The sequence below is a fragment of the Lissotriton vulgaris genome, chromosome 10, assembly GCF_964263255.1.
Source record: "Lissotriton vulgaris chromosome 10, aLisVul1.2, whole genome shotgun sequence".
NCBI classification, from domain to species: Eukaryota; Metazoa; Chordata; class Amphibia; order Caudata; family Salamandridae; genus Lissotriton; species Lissotriton vulgaris.
In genome coordinates, this window is record NC_141698.1 from 162,381,537 (window position 1) to 162,400,485 (window position 18,949).

Sequence of the window (18,949 nt, forward strand, 5' to 3'; positions counted from 1 at the left end):
CTTCGAGCTCGGCTCCGGCTCCGTCGGAGTCGGGTCCGGATCCGTCGACGTCATTCCTGAAGGAGAGGTAGAGGCGTGAGGCCCAGAGGCTTCTGGAAGAGCAGAGGTACCGTGATGCAGATATAGATGAGGGTGAGCTGCAGGATTCGGAAAATCTTTTCGACGATCTAAGGGAGGCTAGTGCTCTTGAGCGGTCTCCTGATTGGGAATTGGCCTCTGTTTCTGACGCCCTTTCTAAGGATGTGACACCTTATCACGTAGTTATAAGGAAGCTGCGGAATTGTTGAACATAACACTACCTACTGCAGAGTTTAAGTCTAACATTCTGACGGAGGTCCTTCATTCACCATCCTCTGTTGTGGAGCCTATGCTCCCCTTCAATGATGCTTTGGCGGAGCCAATATCCGAAGTGTGGAAAAGACCGCTTACAGCCCCTGCTGTTTCGAGGGCTGTTGCAAGAAGGTACAGGGTGGCGCCTGGTGACCTGGACTTTTTATCTTCGCGCCCCTTACCAGAGAGCTTGGTTGTGCAGGCTGCCTGCTCGAAAAAATCTGCGGGCGCTTTTCCACAGGTTCCTGGGGATAAGGAATCGAAGAAGCAGGACCAGGCTGCGAAAAAAATATTTTCCTCTGCAAGTATGGCGCTCAAATCAACAAATGCTACTTGTCTTATGGGACGCTATATCCATGCTTTGATGGATTCTGTCAAACAGCTGGCTCCAAAGCTTCCTGAGGAGGATAGGAGGGACTTTCAAGAGGGGATTGTTGACACTCAGGCTGCTGCTAGGCAGGTCATTCAGAGTGGGCTAGACACTGCTGACTCGGTGGCAAGAGTGATGGGATCTTAAGTGGCCACTAGAAGAGCTGCATGGCTGAAGTCCTCTGAATTCTCTGCGGAAGTCCAGGCTGCCTTCATGGATTTGCCCATTGATGGGTCAGGTTTATTTGGGAAAAAAGCTGACGCCGCTTTAGAGAGGTTCAAGGACAGCAGAGCGACGGCAAGATCTTTGGGCCTACAGTCCAGGGGTACGGTGGGAAAAAGATTCAGAGGGTTTGACAGGTCTTCCTTTCGGACCTACAAACAGTCGCAACAGCAGCAGCAGCAAAATTCGCTGTACAAATCATACAGGGGCAGGCAAAGAGCTCGTACCAGAGGTCGTCAAGCTTCCTCCTCCTCCTCCTCTTCCTCCTCTTCCTCCTCTTCCTCTTCCCAACCCCCTCCCACCACAGCAAAGCAGCCATAGATCCGCCATTCCGGATCATGCGGGTCCAGTGGGGGGGCGGCTTACCTATTTTCTACGGGATTGGGAATTGGTCACATCGGACCTGTGGGTTCTTAATCTTGTGGAGAATGGGTATGCACTTCCCTTTCGGGAATTCCCTCCCAATTACCATCCTTGCCAAGGTTTTTGCTCTGAAGGACCACCTGCTGCTCCTACAGGAGGAAGTCCTGGCGTTGCTAAGAAAAGGTGTGATCGAGGTGGTTCCGGAACAGGAAAGGGGTCAGGGATGCTACTCCCGGTTTTTCCTGATTCCCAAGAAGGATGGCAGACTTCGTCCAATCCTGGATCTCAGGATTTTGAACCTTTACCTGAAGCAGGGAAAGTTCAAGATGCTCACCCTTGCACAGGTTCTTCAGGCACTGCTGGAAGAAGACTAGATGGTGTTGATCGACTTGCAGGATGCGTATTTTCACATCCCAATCCTGAAGTCGCACAGGAAGTATCTCCGCTTTACGGTGGGGTCGCAACATTACCAGTTTGCGGTTCTTATTTTTTATTTTTTATTTTGTTTCTTATATAGCGCCGGAATCGACTCCAAGAGGTATCTCTGCGCTTTTGAGATCTTCCAAGATGCCAGATCAAACCATGGTCATGGGAGCCCTAGATCTTGTACAGTAGGAAACAGATGAGTTTTCAGGGATTTCTTAAAGACATGATGATTAGTGATTTGTCTTAAGGTTAGGGGCAGAGTGTTCCAGAGAGTGGGGCCCTTATGAGACAAAGCACGACCTCCTTGTTTTGCCTTCTTAATCCGTGGTATCTGCAGCAATAATAGATTGCTAGATCGCAAGGAGCGAGTCGAATATAAGGCTGAAATAATTCAGTCAAATATTTGGGACCAGATCCACAGAGACATCTGTGAATTACACAACAGATTTTAAACTCAATTCTCTGGCGGATGGGCAGCCAGTGGAGTTTATACAGAAGAGGGCGGGACGGGGACCTATTAGGAGCATCAAGGACTAATCTGGCCGCCGTGTTCTGGACCACCTGTAAACGGCTCAATTCCGTTTAGTCTTACTACTGCGCCTTGAGTCTTCACCAAGGGGATGGCAGTGGTGGCTGCACATCTCAGAAGGTCAGGGATACCAGTGTTCCCTTATCTGGACGATTGGCTGATCAAAGCGGATTCTTCAGAGACAGTGCTCCATCATCTGCAGGTTACAACTCAGTTGTTGTACAGGGATGGGTTTTTCAATAAATGTACCCAAGTCTCACCTGGTGCCCTCCCAGCGCATCCTGTTCATTGGTGCGGTACTGGACACAACTGTATGTCAGGCATTCCCTCCTCCTCAAAGGATTCGCGACATACAGGAAATGATTCCTTTATTTTTCAATGGAGCGGTCGTTCCAGTCCTGAAGGTCCTGTGTCTGCTCGGTCTGATGGCTTCCTGCATTCTGCTGGTCAACCGTGCACGCTGGCACATGGGGGCGCTCCAGTGGTGCCTCCGCAGGCAGTGGTATCAGCACAACGGAGATCTCAGGGAGTCGGTCAGGATCTCCAGAGAAGCTGCGGTGGATCTGTCTTGGTGGGGCGTGGAAGGCAATCTGTCTCAAGGAAAGACCTTTCAACTGCCTCCATCGGTGGCCACAGTGATACCGGATGCATCCACTTTCGGGTGGGGTGCTCATCTGGGGGATCTGGAGATCAAGGGGCTTTGGTCTCCAGAGGAAAGGTTTCTCCACTTCAACCTTCTAGAGTTACGGGCAATACGTCTGGCACTCAAGGCCTTCCTCCCTTCCCTTCGCGGTCGGTCGGTTCAGGTCCTGATGGACAACACCACTGCGATGTGGTATGTCAACAAGCAGGGATGAGTGGGGTCGCAGTGTCTCTGCAGAGAGGCTCTGCGTCTCTGGTCCTGGGTTCAGGACCATCAGATTTGTCTGATGGCAAATCATCTGGCCGGAGTTCTGAATGTACGAGCAGACAGTCTGTCGGCAGTTCTCAGCCGACCACGAGTGGAGGCTTCATCCAGAGGTAGTTCGTCATGTCTTTCGGATATGGGGGACTCCTCAGGTGGACCTGTTCACCACTCACGAGAATGCTCACTGCCCGTCATTCGGCAGTCTCCAGTTTCCGATGCAGGAAGCCTTGGGGGATGCTTTTCATTTGAGTTGGAGCTCTCAACTCCTTTACGCGTTTACTCCCATGCCCTTGATTCCTCGGGTTCTGAGGAAGATACGACAAGACCGGCCCCAAGTCATATTGATCGCCCCGGATTGGCCAAGAAGGGTGTGGTACACGGATCTTCTCCACCTCTCCTCTTGCCTGCCGCTCCGTCTCCCTCTCAGAGGAGATCTCCTCTCTCAGATGGAGGGGCAGGTTCTACACCCCCACCTCCAGGCCTTACACCTTCATGCCTGGAGATTGAATGGGGCAACCTGAATTCATTTTCTCTTCCGCACAATGTGGTGGATGTCATTTTATCGGCCAGGCGTGACTCCACCAAGTCCATTTACTCTTATAGATGGTCTAAATTTGTTGCTTGGTGTGGGGAGAAGTCCATCGATCCTTTGAGGGCTCGTTTATCTGATATTCTTCAGTTTGCACTTTCCTTGGCTCAGCAAGGGTTTGCTGTTGCTACTATTAATGGCTATTTATCGGCTTTGTCGGCATTTCTCTGTTTGCCGGGTAAGCCGTCTTTGTTTAAATCACCTATTGTTTTGTGGTTTCTAAAAGGCCTTTCGAATAAATTCCCTCCTACTCCCTTTATTGTTCCTCAATGGGACTTGAATCTTGTGCTCACTTTTTTAATGGGTTCGCCTTTTGAACCATTGCACAAGTGTCCCTTGAGGCTGTTGTCTTTTAAAACGGTCTTTCTTGTTGCAATTACCTCGGCAAGGAGGGTAAGTGAGCTTTAAGCTCTTAGTTGTAAGCCTCCGTTCTTGTCCATTCATGCTGAACTAATGGTACTCAGGGGCAGGGCTGTTTTTTTGCCGAAGGTGGTAACTCCCTTCCATCTAGGGCAGTCCATTACCCTCCCTACCTTCTATCCTCCTCCTCACCCTTCCAAGGAGGATGAGAAACTTCACCGCTTGGACCCGAAGAGGGCGGTGAGCTTCTACATCGATAGGACTAGAGACTATCGTGTGGATGACCAGCTCTTTGTTGGATTTGCTGGCTGCAAGAAGGGGAAGGCGGTGCACAAGCGCACGCTCTCGAGATGGATTATCCTGTGCTTTAAGATCTGCTACGCCCTGGCGAGTAAGGAACCTCCAGAGGGTATTAGAGCTCACTCTACTAGAGCAAAGTCTACTGCATGTGCTTTGTCTAGGGGTGTACCTGTTGAGGACATTTGCAGAGCGGCAACTTGGGCCTCCCTCCACACTTTCTCGAAGCATTACTGCTTAGATTCCGAGGTGAGGAGGGATGGTCACTTTGCACGCTCTGTCCTACAGGATTTCTTGGTATAGTGGAGTGGACACCCTCCTCCGGGAGAGGGGACTGCTGTGGGACTCTATTCACAAGTTACTTACCTTTGGTAACGCTTTTTCTGGTAGATACAGTATCTGCCTGTGTATTCCTCACTGACCCACCCGCCTCCGCGTTGTCCGCTCTGCTTTACCTGTGTTTATGTACATTTTTGTATATTTATGTTTATATTTGAATTAGGTTTTCTTACCTTGGCTACACACTGTGTGTGTGATTTTGAAATGTATGTACTGTGTACAATGTATTTGTATATATCTACTGTCATTGGTCCGTCCGGGTGCCTCAAAGGCACGGAAAAAAGGGCGGAACTGATGTCATCACGCCGACGTAGGCCTAATATGGGGTCGGTGACGTCAGACGGAGTTGCGCGCGATGCCGTGCTCCTATGACTTTTTCCACGCCGGCGTGCTACAAAGAATTTTCCGAACGTTGCTGATGCACGGGGGATATTCACAACGTGAGGAATCCACAGGCAGATACTGTATCTACCAGAAAAAGCGTTAACGAAGTTAAGTAACTTGCTCGTTACAGGTATTCCTTATGATGTTTTATTTATTTGGGACCTATAACATTTTGAGTTTTTATAGCGAACTTTGACATTTTTGTTAGAGGATATTTTGAAATGTGATATTTTGCATGTTTTCTTAGATGTATTGTGCATCAGCAGTACTATTTAGTTGTATCTGTGCAGATGATTGAACCTCCATATCTTTCAGGATCATCCTGAACAAGGAGTCTTGTTTTTGGTGCGAGGACTTCTTAATGTGATTGAAGACTATACTTGGGAAGATAACAGTGATGATAAAATCCGCATCTACACCAATGTTTTACATTTGCTTTCCGCAATGAGTCAAGAGTCATATCCCTACCACGTAGACAAAGGTATAAGTATCAAGTTTGTTCTTGACTAGATGTATTTATTATACATACATATGTAATACTTTATTGTACCTCTTATCTACCTCATGTAGAAGAAATTTACATTTAATTTACCGTTTTGATTGAAAGAAAATGTATCTCATGCGCTTTACAGGGCGCAGAGTGCCAACTGTCTGTATATCTATCAATTCCTTCACCACAGCGCCTCTTCAGGCTGCCTTTAAGGTACTCACCACTGCCAGCATGATGTATTTTTTTTTAATTGAGCCGAATACATTTTGCTTTTGATTTTTTCCATCTTTAATAGAATAAATTAAAATAACTCCACTTAAGTGCTACAGTGCTACTAATGAATACAAATTGTCCAAATAGTGTCCATGCAAAATTCATCTAACCGAGACTATTAAAGCATCGCATTCAGCATCAGAATTAAAACTAAGCAAATTCATATTTAAAATAAAGCGCAAAAAATAAAGTGGCAGTGCTTTGTACAAATTTCTCATACTAAATGGCTTTAAAGCGACAAAGCAAAAGGAGATAACATTCATAATACGAATAACATTCATAATAAGAATAAACTTTCAAATCTCTTAAAAATCCAACATATTACAATTACAAGCATTTTAATTTTGTGGACAAATTCTTGCTCCAGACATCTACTTTTCTTTCCTTTTTCCCATTTTCTGCCATGGCTAACATTAAAACAAAGCACTTAATATGCTAAAAACTGGTCTTTCTAGGCCCGTCTGTCCCAGACCTTACAATACATAAATAATTTATGAATGCGAGCATGGTACCAAACGTTAAACTTCATGTCTTCTCCATTTTTGTTTTCCATGCAAAGAGAGAAGGGCAAGTGGATGTCTCCCAATACTGGCAAATCACCAAGCGCGCTATTGCCATAGAAATAAAAGTAAAAACTGTAAATTACATTTTGGATGATATCAGATGCATCTTTACTAGTACACCTTGTATGATGAAAATGTAACTATCCCCACAGCACTCATACAAGCAGGACAGTTACCTTTGGTGTAGATCAGCTTTCTTTTATTTGCTTCCTGTTCAGTCCCTGTGGGGTGAGGTGAGGCTAAAACATGCAATGTGACTTTGGAAAGCATTTTTCAAGCTTCATTTGGGTTACTTCTCTAAGCACTAGCTCCTTTTTTATTTCTACTTGAAGGGTCGGATTGCGAGTTTCGGCGGTGCGGCATCGAGTGGTACTCCCCCGCACCGCAGAGACTTGCCTCTGCCCACCAGATTACTACTTTAAAGTGGTCTGGCGGACGGCGTGGCGGTCCCGCGGCGGTGCTTTTGAAAAAGGCACCGTAATGGGACCATACAAGAAGGTTACTGCAGTAACCGGTTTCCATGCACACAGGGAGGCACCTGTTATGCCCCCTGTGTGCATCCACATGCAGAGGAGGCACAGGAAGTCTTGTAGAAGCCCCTTTGTTTCTTCTCTGCCACGGTGTACCTGGAGGAGAAACCTCCATGATACCGCCGGCAGAGAGGAATCTCGTAATATGCTTGACGGGACAGCTGCGGTCCCCACAAGCATATTGCAGCCTCTGACAGCCGCACCACATCTAGGGAACTAGTGATGGAGTGGTTGGACCGCTGTTGTGTTGGTGGCTGGACCGCCACGCCTCTTCGAGTCTGGTGGTCCTTGGACCTCTAAACTTGTAATCGAACCTAAAGTGTGTTCCCCTCTTCTCTTCCTAGGGGAATTTTACTTCTCCTTTTAAAGCTCCTGGGAAGCATTAGAACCCGGTCAGATCTGATCAGTCCCTTTCTACTTGCATTTTGTTTGTCACTTTAAAATGACAAATCTGAAAGAGACTATTAGTTATGGAATCTGAAAGAGACTATTAGTTATGGATTCCTTACCTTGGAATTACCCCCAGGTGTCAGACTGGATCCGAAGAATTTTTCTTCAGCAGTACCCCTGCGTGTCCGTAGGTGGCGTCGGTCGACTCCTCGTTAGTCATTGGCAGTGTGATCGCCAGAATTACATTGCGGTATCTACTTAGACGCTGCCCCTGCGTGCTGCACCAGTCAGCGCAGATCCGGATGGAGCGGTACCTCGAGTCACTTTTTGACTGTCTTTTTTAGGTTTCGCCCTGGCCCTAGCACTGCGAAGCAGTGCTCCGGCCAGGCGAAATCTTATGATCCTACAGTGTGGGGCTTTGTCCCGCCTCTGTCTTCCATTGGCTAGCTCCGTAAATGGAGGCTAGCCATTGGAAGAGATTGGCTGTTAATCACTATTTCCCTGTCGGAACGCGAATCGGGGGCGTTTCCGTGTCTTTTTTTTTAAGTCACGCCCTCTCCTCTTTCCATTGGCTGGAATTTTACCTTCCAGCCAATGGGAAGGGGGGAGCACGAAAAACACGCCCCCGAATCTCAAATTAACCTTGTTTTTCGTTGGTGCATTGGGGGGGGGGGGTAGCTATTATGGGAAGTTTCATTACATAATTACCAGAATCGTTACGGGGGAAGAGAGCACAGGTGCACATTGTAAAGCCCAGCTCGTTTTAAGGTCGAGGGTCCAAGAGAACTTCGAGCTAAGCCAGCGCCTACCAACTGTCTCGAGCCTTCAGTGGCTCGCCCACCTCTACGTAATACAATATGCCACCGACCAAGCATTGACGCTTTAAACTAATCATGATTGTCGCTCCGGAAGTTGTCAATGTAATTTTGGACGTAAGGTTGTTTACACCTGTTTCTTCTCTGAGTTCCTATTGGTTTGTAAAGATCCCGGATACTGTGTTGCCCGTCCTTCCTATGAGCGTAGTGACGTCAACCGCAGCCCCCTTCGCTGAACTCCCTGAGAGACGAAAACAATTTTCAAGATGGCCGAAGAGAGAAAGATAACAATGGCGGGCGGAGGCTGGGCGCAGGATTGTAACATCTGAGGACCGGAGGAGCCCAGGGCCCTGGGAGCCCAGGGGGGTCTGCGAGGTTCCATCCCTTGCTGTGGTCCTCCAGCCCTGGAAATCCTTTCCAGGCGCTCCCAGGAACTGTTAAAGGCTTTCTACGAGCAGAGGGATCTGTCCCAGGACGGCTGGGCCTGGAGTAGCAAGAAACTGAGGCGGGCCATATCACTGGCGGCAGTGCCAGGAGACCTCTTGGGTACAGCGCAATGTGTCCAGCTGGATCCTGAACGAAGGAGTTTAAGGGTATAATTGGTGACTCAGTTCCGCCAAAGTGGCATCAAGCATTTGGACAGTTTTTACCCAAGGCCGGGGATTCTGTGTGGCCAATCTTGGAGCAACAAAACTGTACTGGTGGTTACCTTGGATATTGATTTGCGGCAGTGCTGTCTGGTCTTTTTACCCGAGACTGGGGATCTCTGAAGCCCAGTCCCAGGTTCTCGGAGTTCGCAGTGCTCGGCACAGTGCGGTGATGGAACGCCTCCGTCGCCGGATCGAGCTCTGCCGCCGGCATCACGGTTCTTGTGAGAGCCGCTACGAGGCAGTTTCGGCAGAGCGGCTAGACTTAGAGCGACAACAGACTTACAGCTTGCACCAGCGCTGCCGCCGTTGCAAAGCGAGCTGGCAAGCACCCGGCGCCATCCATCGCCTCCGGGTTGGTGACCGGGGAGTGGCAGGGTCCGGTGGCGGTGATAACGGCACAGGGACAGATGGGGACCGGAGCAACAGCGCCGTCATAGCGGTAAGGACCCTGGTGGAGTAGTGGTAATATATGGCTTCTATAGATTGGCAATCAGGTGGCACCATGTTGCGGAGATGTATAGGGAGGTGGAGACATTGCTAATAGGAAGTCATGGTACAAGAATAGGAGACCGACGTGCAGAAGCCGTATCACCACAGTAAGGTTGCATTTCAGGCCATGGATGCAGGCGTGAGGACAGGTGCACATAATATATAGAACGTTGACGTTAATGCTGGAGTGTAGAATTTTATAAATTGTCGTGGGGGAAGTAGATCTGAAGCAAATGGAATTCCCGAGTTAGGTACGTAGAAATGCCTGCCGAGATTCTGAGATGGGGCCAGTCCCCCCTATTTGGACATTGGAGCATGACGTTTTTGTAATTACATTGCGTGTAGAGGGCATTCTCATGTACGTGTTTTGAGAAGAGCCGATCGGGATCGGGGAACCTTTCTGGCTGAATAGTTTGCTTATGAGATTGGTATGTGGCAGGTCGCATGTAGAGGGCACTCATCTCATGTAAGTTATTGAGAAGAGCAGATCGAGATAGGGGAACAATTTGGGCTGGACAGTTTATTTATGAGCATGGTATGTGGCAGGTCGAGTGGGTTGCACACGGAGGCTGGAAGCGCACTCTTTTTTCTGAGGAAAGCTTTTGTTGTTACTTCCCTTACAGAAAGAGGGGAGTTACATGAGAATTACATAAATCTAGAAGCTATCCCTTGAATATTGAAGTGGGCACGTAAAGGGTTTTGGTCCCTTGAGGTATGTGTTGTTTGTTCACATCTTCATTTACCTCCTTCACCTCTTTATAATCCCTGTTTTGTATACCGTAGATCACCTCCATTCCGTACTACGTTATGTATTGGCTGAGTTTTTCCTTCGACTACGGCCATTTGGTGGTCTTCTTAGGCCATAGTACGCAATTTATGCTGGTAACGCCACCCACAGACAGTCCTTTTGTGCGTTTAGCTCACTGTTTCTCCGGGAAACGGAAGTTGAGTTGGCTTTTTATTGTATTGGAGAGGGTAGGTTGCCGGAGGTACTCGGTTCCACCTCTGTTTTCAGTTCAGATCGGTTCTGGCCCACAATGCGTGGGCGCTGTAAGGACCCGGAGAACAAAGAAATCTGTGCGTTTTTACGACAGTGCTTTATGTCAAAGGCAGTGAAGCACTCGCTTAATTTGGGATCTCTGGGCATCAGCGTGTCACTGCTCCTGGGTTTACAGGCGGGGGTGGGCTTGGTCAGTGGGCATTTCAACCTGGGACATACAGGAACTCATCGGGTGGGTCACTAGGCGTGGCCACGGCATAATGAGATCATCGGGTCATGCCGGGTTGTGAAGTCAGCGAGCGTTGAAAGCCGCATTTCTCAAAAGGCTTTGTGATAGAAATTGTGGATTCACAGTATTATGGTTTGGGATCTACCCGGGAGCATACCCAAACGTTGCTGGTTACTAGACAGTCGTATACAATCTGGTTGCCAATTGTTCCCCGCCACCGCTAATTTCATATCTTAACTGGTCACGCTCCAATGTATAATCCGTCTTGCACAGGGCAGCTCTTATCGATCAGTGACATTTTCATTAAAATCATTTAGGCATGTAATACGAAGCGTGCATAAGGAGGCTGTCTCAAGAATACCCCGGAAGTACTTGCTCCCCCTCTTTTTTTTTTTCACCCCTTTCCTATAATTCCAGTTCTTCGTGTTTCAATATTATTTTTCTACAAATGTGAGTATTCCCCCGTCAAAACAAACTATTCATTGTATATAATGGGCAACTGGGTTCTCTAGATGTCGGGAAGGTTTCTGGCTTGTCTAGTGTCCTACGTTTTGTGTATGTGAGTGGGGGTGTCTCATTGGGCTTTAAGGTTGTTATAGCTAGTCTTGACTTTGCTCTCAGTGGACTGCGTTTAACTATGGCTAGTTGTGGCCATATCCCTCTTATGCAGGTAAACGCTCATTGGGGCTTTATGTAGGCGTTGTAGCCAGCCAAAACGTTTACTTTGGATCTCCGATTCAGTGTTACATAAGTTAAGGCTGGATAGGACCAGGGCTCTTGACAGTTACACCAGAAGGGCAGCACTTAGTATAAAGTATTTTGAGTAAGGAGAGCTGGAGATTCATCCCTTTGCCCGTTGCTTTACACTGTGGAGCCAATGTTTGTGGTGGTGTCTAGTTGGAGATGGGTTTGAGTTTCATCTATGACCGTTTGGAAGTTTACTTGCTATAGCACATACCTTTCCCAAAGGACTTGCCGAGAAAGGGACGAACCTTGGAACACTAGACGATAATGGTGTGTGGAGGGCTCATTGGTTTAGAATTAGATTTTCTATCATAATTCTCTCATGATAGCAGACACTTTATCTTGCTTTAAAACAGCTGTCTGTTGGACGTGTGCACCAGCTGTGTACGAAATTGTGTTGCTTGATTGAATAAACTGCACCAAAAGACAAAATTATTAAATGTATTGTGTCTTTTTTTCTGCTGAAAAGCTCTTCCTTTATGGATCACCAATTGGGAATATTAATATCGCCGTGGCCAAGTTATCTTTTCTTTAACGCCTGAATATAATCGATAGACTTAAGTGTTGCTGCGTGGCTCTGTGTGTGTGTGTGGCTGGCTCTGGGTGTCTTGTGGCTCTGGGTGTGTGTGTGTGGCTCTGGGTGTGTGTGTGTGGCTCTGGGTGTGTGTGTGTGGCTCTGGGTGTGTGTGTGTGTGTGGCTCTGGGTGTGTGTGTGGCTCTGGGTGTCAGTGGCTCTGGGTGTGTGTGTGTGTGTGGCTCTGGGTGTGTGTGGCTCTGGGTGGGTGTGTGTGTGTGGCTGGCTGTGTGTGTGGCTCTGGGTGTCTGTGGCTCTGGGTGTGTGTGTGTGTGTGGTAGTAATTGCTGTCTGCTGAGCTCGTCCAGTAGGGTACAATAGGTCTCACATTTGCGAGAGATTAAGTTATTGGCAATGTAAATGACAATGCCATTTATTTATCTGTTTTCAAAACCAACACATAAATAAAAATGTTGTCATTTACAATGCCAATAGCTCTAACTTTTGCAAATGCGAAACCGTTGCATTGTAAATGCTTGTTTTTCTTTTGTCAACATCTTTTTGAGTCGGTCGACTCCTGGTGCAAATGGATGTCACATCGGCGGACCAGCTTCAAGGCTTGTGGCTCCTGCCACAAGCTGATGTCGGTGACGGACCCACATCCAGTGTGACTCTGGTAAGTGGAGCGCGACCATGACCCAAAGTCATACTCTGACTGTCTGGCCATGGCCCTGAAGTCTTTGCTGGAGCGGTCCCGAAAACTTCTGGAGACCCGGCAGTCTGCTTGTGCCGCTCGAGGTCCCGGTCAAGAGGGGGGGGGTTGCAGGACCGGTCACAGAGCCATACCACCACTCCTCATCGAAGTCTTCGTCTTCGGGTAAGTCGAAGCACAAAAAGAAGACGAAGAAGCACCGTCGCTCTTCGCATTCTTCCCGTCCGTCGGCCAACGTGATGTATGCAGAACGTAGAAGTCCGACTCCGCTTGCAGAGCGTGTTACGTCGACTCTGAGCCTCCCTCCCTTCCAGGGAGCCGGAGTGACCCCATCCCAACTTAGTAGTTTTTCCAAAGCCCTCTACTCCATCTTTGGGCAGCCCGACTCCCCTTGCGTGCCTTTGGGCCACGCGGACTCAGTTGGGGGTTCTAGGCCTTCGATGCCGGCAGCTTCAGCGCCGTAGGTATCCAGGCCTGGATCCGAATCACCGCTGTTCGACCTTACAACACCTCTTCTGGCACCGAATCCATTGGTGACACCTCCGCCCCCTCCGACGCCAGTTGTGTCCCCAACCAAAGTCTACCTCAGCCTCCCCTTGACATGGACACGGAGCCGGATCAACGTCGGTACCGGCACAGACTGGTACTTTAGTACCTCTGTTCTCCCCTGGTGTTTCCTAGCACTCTGAGTGGCTATGGGATGGCATCACTGGGACACTAGCGGGGATACTTCGAGAGGACTCAAACAGGACTCGCCATTGGCACCCACCAGCTGCATTCGGATTCAATTGGACAATCAAAAATAGTGCTAAACATTTGAATAAGAAACGAAAAGCTTTCCGTAAAAATGGCACAGCTTCAGATAAAAAACTACAAGAGGCTGTAAAAAGCCATTCCAAGAAAGTGTGGGCTGCAAAACGCGAATACTGCGACGGACAATGGCTGAAGATCTTTGACCGGCTAAGCCCCGGGAAAACACAAGAGTTCTGGAGCTATTTAAGTAATCTTGGCCAAGGCATTAATCATAGAGAAAATTCCCTTGAGGCCTCAACCTGGGTAGCCCACGTAAAAGCTCTATACAAGGAAGACAAACCGGCCTCCCAGTCAAATAATGGACCGATAGTAAGAGACGAGCCATACTCCACCACTGACAAGAAGGCCTCGCCTTGTAAATTGCTAATCTCAAACATCCTAAAAAAAATCAGGAAAAATGGCGCACCAGGCCCAAATGGTCTACCTGGTCAATTGTTTAAAGCGAACATTGAATTCTGGTCTAAAAATCTGTCCCACCTATATGACGAATGCTGGCTCTTGGGGGACGTACCAGATTCCTGGAGAGGCTCGCTTTTACACCCAATCCATAAGACGGGGCCCAAATCAGAACCGTCTAATTATAGACTGATTGCCCTCTTGGACATCGAGGGCAAAGCCTATGCTAGTGCAATATTGACGGATCTCGCAGATTGGGTGTGTGAAGAAGGTCTTCTGCCTTTCTGCCAAACTGGCTTCAGACCCGGGTCTTCGACCGTGGATAACATCACTGCACTCTCCTATTTGGCCTTTAAAGCTCGGTCGCGTAAAACCCTCCCTTTATTCCCCTTGCTTCATCGATTACTCTGCCGCTTTTGATCGGGTAGACCGCGCAATTTTGTGGAGAAAGTTGGCACAATGGAACATCAATCCGACCCTGCTAAGAGCAATTCAGTCACTCTATCAAAAACATCGGTTAGAATTAAACTCTCGAGTGATTCTGCATCTGAGAAGATCGACACGGACTGAGGTCTAAAGCAAGGGAGCGTGCTAGCGCCACTGCTATTTAATCTGTATACAGCAGATATGGAGACAGCCTTGTTGGGGGCAGCCCTAGGAACCCCAAGGATTGGGGGGACCAAAATCCAGTTTATGCAGTACGCGGACGATCTGGTACTCCTGGACCACACTAAAATAGGACTACAAAAGATGCTGACCGCCCTGGCAACATACAACAACGAAAACAGGTTGGTGGCAAATTCCTCCAAGTCTAAAATAGTTATTTTTGGGCATCACCCGCATAAAAAACTAGCAAAATGGAAACTTGGTCATCTCTCCTTGGAAAGCACACAGCGATATACCTACCTGGGAGTCTGCTACCATGAGTCAGGTCTCTCTGGAGCCCAGTTAAAAAAAATCCAAGGCAAAGGGAAAACCATCACTTATGCACTCTGCAAACTACAAGCTTCCTTATATAGCCCATCTACAACGGCTATTCAAAGAGTCTTAAAGGCTAAACTAATGCCGGCCCTCAACTACGCTCAGCAAGCATACCCGGGCAAACTCAACAAGGAACTTGAAAAAATTCATTGCAGAGCATACAAGAGAATATTTCATCTACCGAAGTGCACTAGAAACACCCTTATCCGCCTAGAATTCTCACTCAACCAACAAAATCTGGAAGAGATGGCGGCCTTAAGCAAATAATATTACCTTGCTACAGCTGCAAAAGATAAGACACTTAAGGAAGTTTTGAAATATATCCTTATGGAACCCGGGAATCCATGGTCAGCTACCCTTACCGCGGCAAAAGCTCGCCTCAACTTGGCGACTGAGCTTTGGGACCCCGAACTAGTCAACTACACGGCGATCAAAAACTCAATCAAGAAACAAGTTCGGGCTCGCTCCCGCAAATTGGACTTGAAGTCATTAGCGACAAGAGACCTGCATGAGACCCTATGCCTGCCGCACACTGTGTATAATCCCAAATACCATCCTACGCAGGCCGTGGGCCGCACAGCTCTCCATAAGATTCTAGCCTACAGACTACACCCTCTGCCCTTTAAAGAACTATATGCCGTTGATCGGGCAGAACTGGGTGCATTGGAATGCAGGCTCTACAATTACAAACGCGAGTCCCATGCTCATCTGCTATTTTGCTGCCCGACCCTGCGTGCAGCACGCAGTCTTTACCTTAGGCCCATCTTAAGACAAGCGGGGACCCGCACCGCAAAGGAGGCGGTCTACCATTTATATACACTGCACACGGTAAAAGACATGGCCTCGTTTGGCAAATTCATTCAAGAGACACGGTCTAAGTTGATGGCCGCTCAGGGCTTAAATGAATAGAGACTTCGTTGAAGCATAGACTATTTTGCTAAACACATTTCCTGTTTTAACTTTTGTAATTTTTTTATACGTTTGTTTTAATGTAATGGTTTTGAGTAACCAAACAATAAAGTTATTCATTCACTCTGAGTGGCTACCAGAGGAGGGTGAGGAGGACTGGGAGGGTTCTGCAGACCCTCTGGCAGACCATTTGGAAGAACCGGACTGGAGAGAGGAGTTTAGTGAGGCCAGTGGTCTATACACTTCCCCAGACCTTGGCATGCTTTCTCCTCCTACCATGGCTACGGAGGAGGGTGCCTCTTACGCTGTGGTGTTGCATAGGGAGGCTGAGGCCTTGAGTTTCCTACGGTGGCGATCAGGACTAACCTCCTGACCGAGGTCCTTCAACCGCCTGCTGCCTCTTCGGAACCCCTGCTGCTGTTCAGTGAGGCCCTCACGGACATCCTTCTGGGCACTTGGTCCAAGCCCAGCACAGGGACTCCGGTGGATAAGATGATTGTCCGACGCCACTGCCCGGTCGCGGGAACCCCATTTTCCTCTCCCAACACCCTACCCCTGAGAGCTTGGTGGTCCAAGTCTCGACTTCCAAGGGCGTATTCCCTCATAATCCACCTGATAGGGAATCCAAGAAGCTGGACATTTTGGGAAGATGTTTTCTTTCGCCAGCTTAGGACTACGTTCAGTGAACACTGCATGTCTCTTGGGCTGTCACTCCCATTCTGTTTGGAACACGGTCACCCAGGTGCTGTCGCAGTGCTCGGAGGAGGTCCGGCCGTACTCTCCTGTGCGGTTGCGGAAGGAAGTGATGCAGCCAAGTTCGCCACACGATGTGGACTGGACACTGCAAACTCGCTAGTCAGGGCAATTTAAACGTCTGTAACCCTGCAACGCTGCGCCTGGGTGAGGTCCACTGGCTTCTCGGGTGATGTCCAGTCAACACTTTTGGACATGCACTTTGATGACCATCGCTTGTTTGGCGACAATGGGACAACGCACTCGAGCAATTTAAGGATTTCAGGGCTTCGGCCAGATCCTGGGGCCTCGCTACCACCTCTCACCCCCCACAGTCTGCTTTTTGCCACTTTTGTGGCTACGGAAGAGGTGCCCTGCCTCATTTCGCCCAGAGCCACAGGCCTGCACAAACTGTCCAGCCTTTGCACGGCTGGGGATGTGGGACCCAGCGTCGAGGGTCTGGGGGCCAGCAAGCTGGGCTGTTCACCAGCGCCCCCTCTGCAGCAGCCTCCAAGCCCTCCTAGTCTGAGTTTTCAGGGCCACCAGTTGCTAGTGGGCGGCAGGATCCACTATCACCTCCCCACTGGCAAACCATCATATCAGACAGGTGGGTTTTGCAGATAGTCCGAAGGGGCTACTCTCAACCCTTCTTGACTACCCCTCCATCCATGTCACTGCATTCCCATCGCATGTCGGAGGATCACTTGGTCCTTCTCCATCAGGAAGTTGCGGCTCTCATGACCAAGGGTGCCATCGAGCGCATTCCTGTGCCAGAAGTAGGTTTTAATGTAATGTAATGTGTTGGTTCTTATATAGCGCACTTATCACCCCTGAAGGTCTCAAGGCGCTTTTTGCTTTGGGAACCCGTCCTGGATTTTCCCTGTGAGATAGATCCTACTGGGCATCCCCAAGGTGAAAGCCTGGCATCCCGCTGCGGGGGCCGTAGTGGAGATTGAGCAAGCTATTGCCCAGAGATGCAGAGTGTGAACCCCCGATTTGAGTAGGCACCGAGGCGAGAATTATCAAGTCCGTGGACATTTGAGCTCAAGACCCTGCCGCATCGGGAATTGAACCCTGGTCCTGACCTCTGCTTTAGGGTCTGCCTCCTCTAACCGGTGAGCCACACTTCTCCACTGTGGTTATTCCCACTACTTCCTAGTACTTAAAAAAGACAAAGGCCTGAGTCCTATCTTGGATCTCAAGAACGTCAACCGCTTACTCTGGAAGGAGAAGTTCAAAATGTTGACACTGCCTCAGGTCTTGTCTGCCCTAGACCCTGGAGACTGGATAGTAGCGTTGGACTTGCAGGAGGCCTATTTTCACATCCCTGTCCTGCCTGCCCACCGACATTATCTAGGGTTCACAGTAGGCCACGGACATTTTCAGTTCACCATGCTCTCTTTTGGCCTTACCAGCACCCCTCGGGTGTTCACGAAAGTGATGGCGTTGGTTGCAGCTCTGCGCAGATCAGAGGTTCCAGTCTTCACCTATCACGATGACTGGCTGTTGAAGGCAAGCTCGCCAAAGGCTGTAGTCTCCCACACCCAGACTACGGCGTACCTCCTGCATTCGCTGGGGTTCACTATCAATGTGCCGAAGTCACACCTGATTCCCTCTCAGAAGCTAGTTTTCTTTGGGCGGTTCTGGACACAGCACAGTTTCGGGCCTATCCGCTCGAGCAGCGAGTCCGGGATGTTCAGGCTATGATTCCGATCTTTCGGCCTCTATCCTGGGTTTCAGTCAGAATGACTCTTAGGTTGCTAGGCCTCATGGCCTCCTGCATCATGCTGGTAGACTATGCCAGGTGGCATATGTAGGCTCTGCAGTGGGACCTGAAGTTCCAGTGGGCACAGCCTCAGGGGAATCTTCCCGATTGCGTCCAGATCTCGGAGGGCACTGCACACCAATTGCAGTGGTGGCTAACGAACCAGGGTTGGGTCAAGATCCCTCTCCCTTCCCCAACCAGAGTTCACAGTGGTGACAGATGCATCACTTCTGGGGTGGGGCAGCCAAATGGAGGTGGCGATCAGAGGCCTCTGGTCTCCAGCGGAGTCCGGGCTCCTCATCAACCTTCTGGAGCTTCTGGTGATCCGTCTTCCACTGAAGGCACTCCTTCCTTCTGTCAAAGGAAGAGTGGTGCAGGTGTTTATGGACAACACCACCGTTATGTGGTACTGCAACAAACAGGGTGGTGGGGTCGTGGACCCTATGTCAGGGGGCTCTTTGCCTTTGGATGTGGCTGGAATGTCCAGGCATGTCCCTGGTGGTTCAACACCTGGCAGGTTCTCTGAATGTTAGGGCGGGCAAACTCAGCCACCGGGGCATGATGGATCACGAATGGCTTCTTCACTCTGAGGTGGTGCAAGTTCTCTTTCAGCAGTGGGGAGAGCTTTGTTTAGTTCTATTCGCCACTGAAGAAAACGCGCAATGTCAGCAGTTCTGCAAGTTGGAATTTCTAAGGCGGCACTCGCTAGGCAAAGCTTTTCTTCGCGAGTGGAGTTGCGGTCTACTATACACCTTTCCGTCTATACCACTTCTGCCCAGAGTGCTGAAGATCAAGAGCGACTGGGCCCTAGTCATTCTTGTGGCTTCGGACTGGGCAC

General features: G+C 49.2%; 1 protein-coding gene across 1 annotated transcript in view; it reads left to right on the forward strand.

Annotated features, from left to right (window-relative positions):
• The window catches only part of VPS35L (VPS35 endosomal protein sorting factor like), a 495,721-nt gene that overhangs the window by 342,151 nt on the left and 134,621 nt on the right, over positions 1-18,949 (forward strand). Inside the window, exon 28 of the mRNA XM_086940786.1 lies at positions 5,432-5,597. Within this exon, the coding sequence (XP_086796912.1) occupies positions 5,432-5,597 (166 nt within the window). The remainder of the gene's footprint in view (positions 1-5,431; positions 5,598-18,949) is intronic.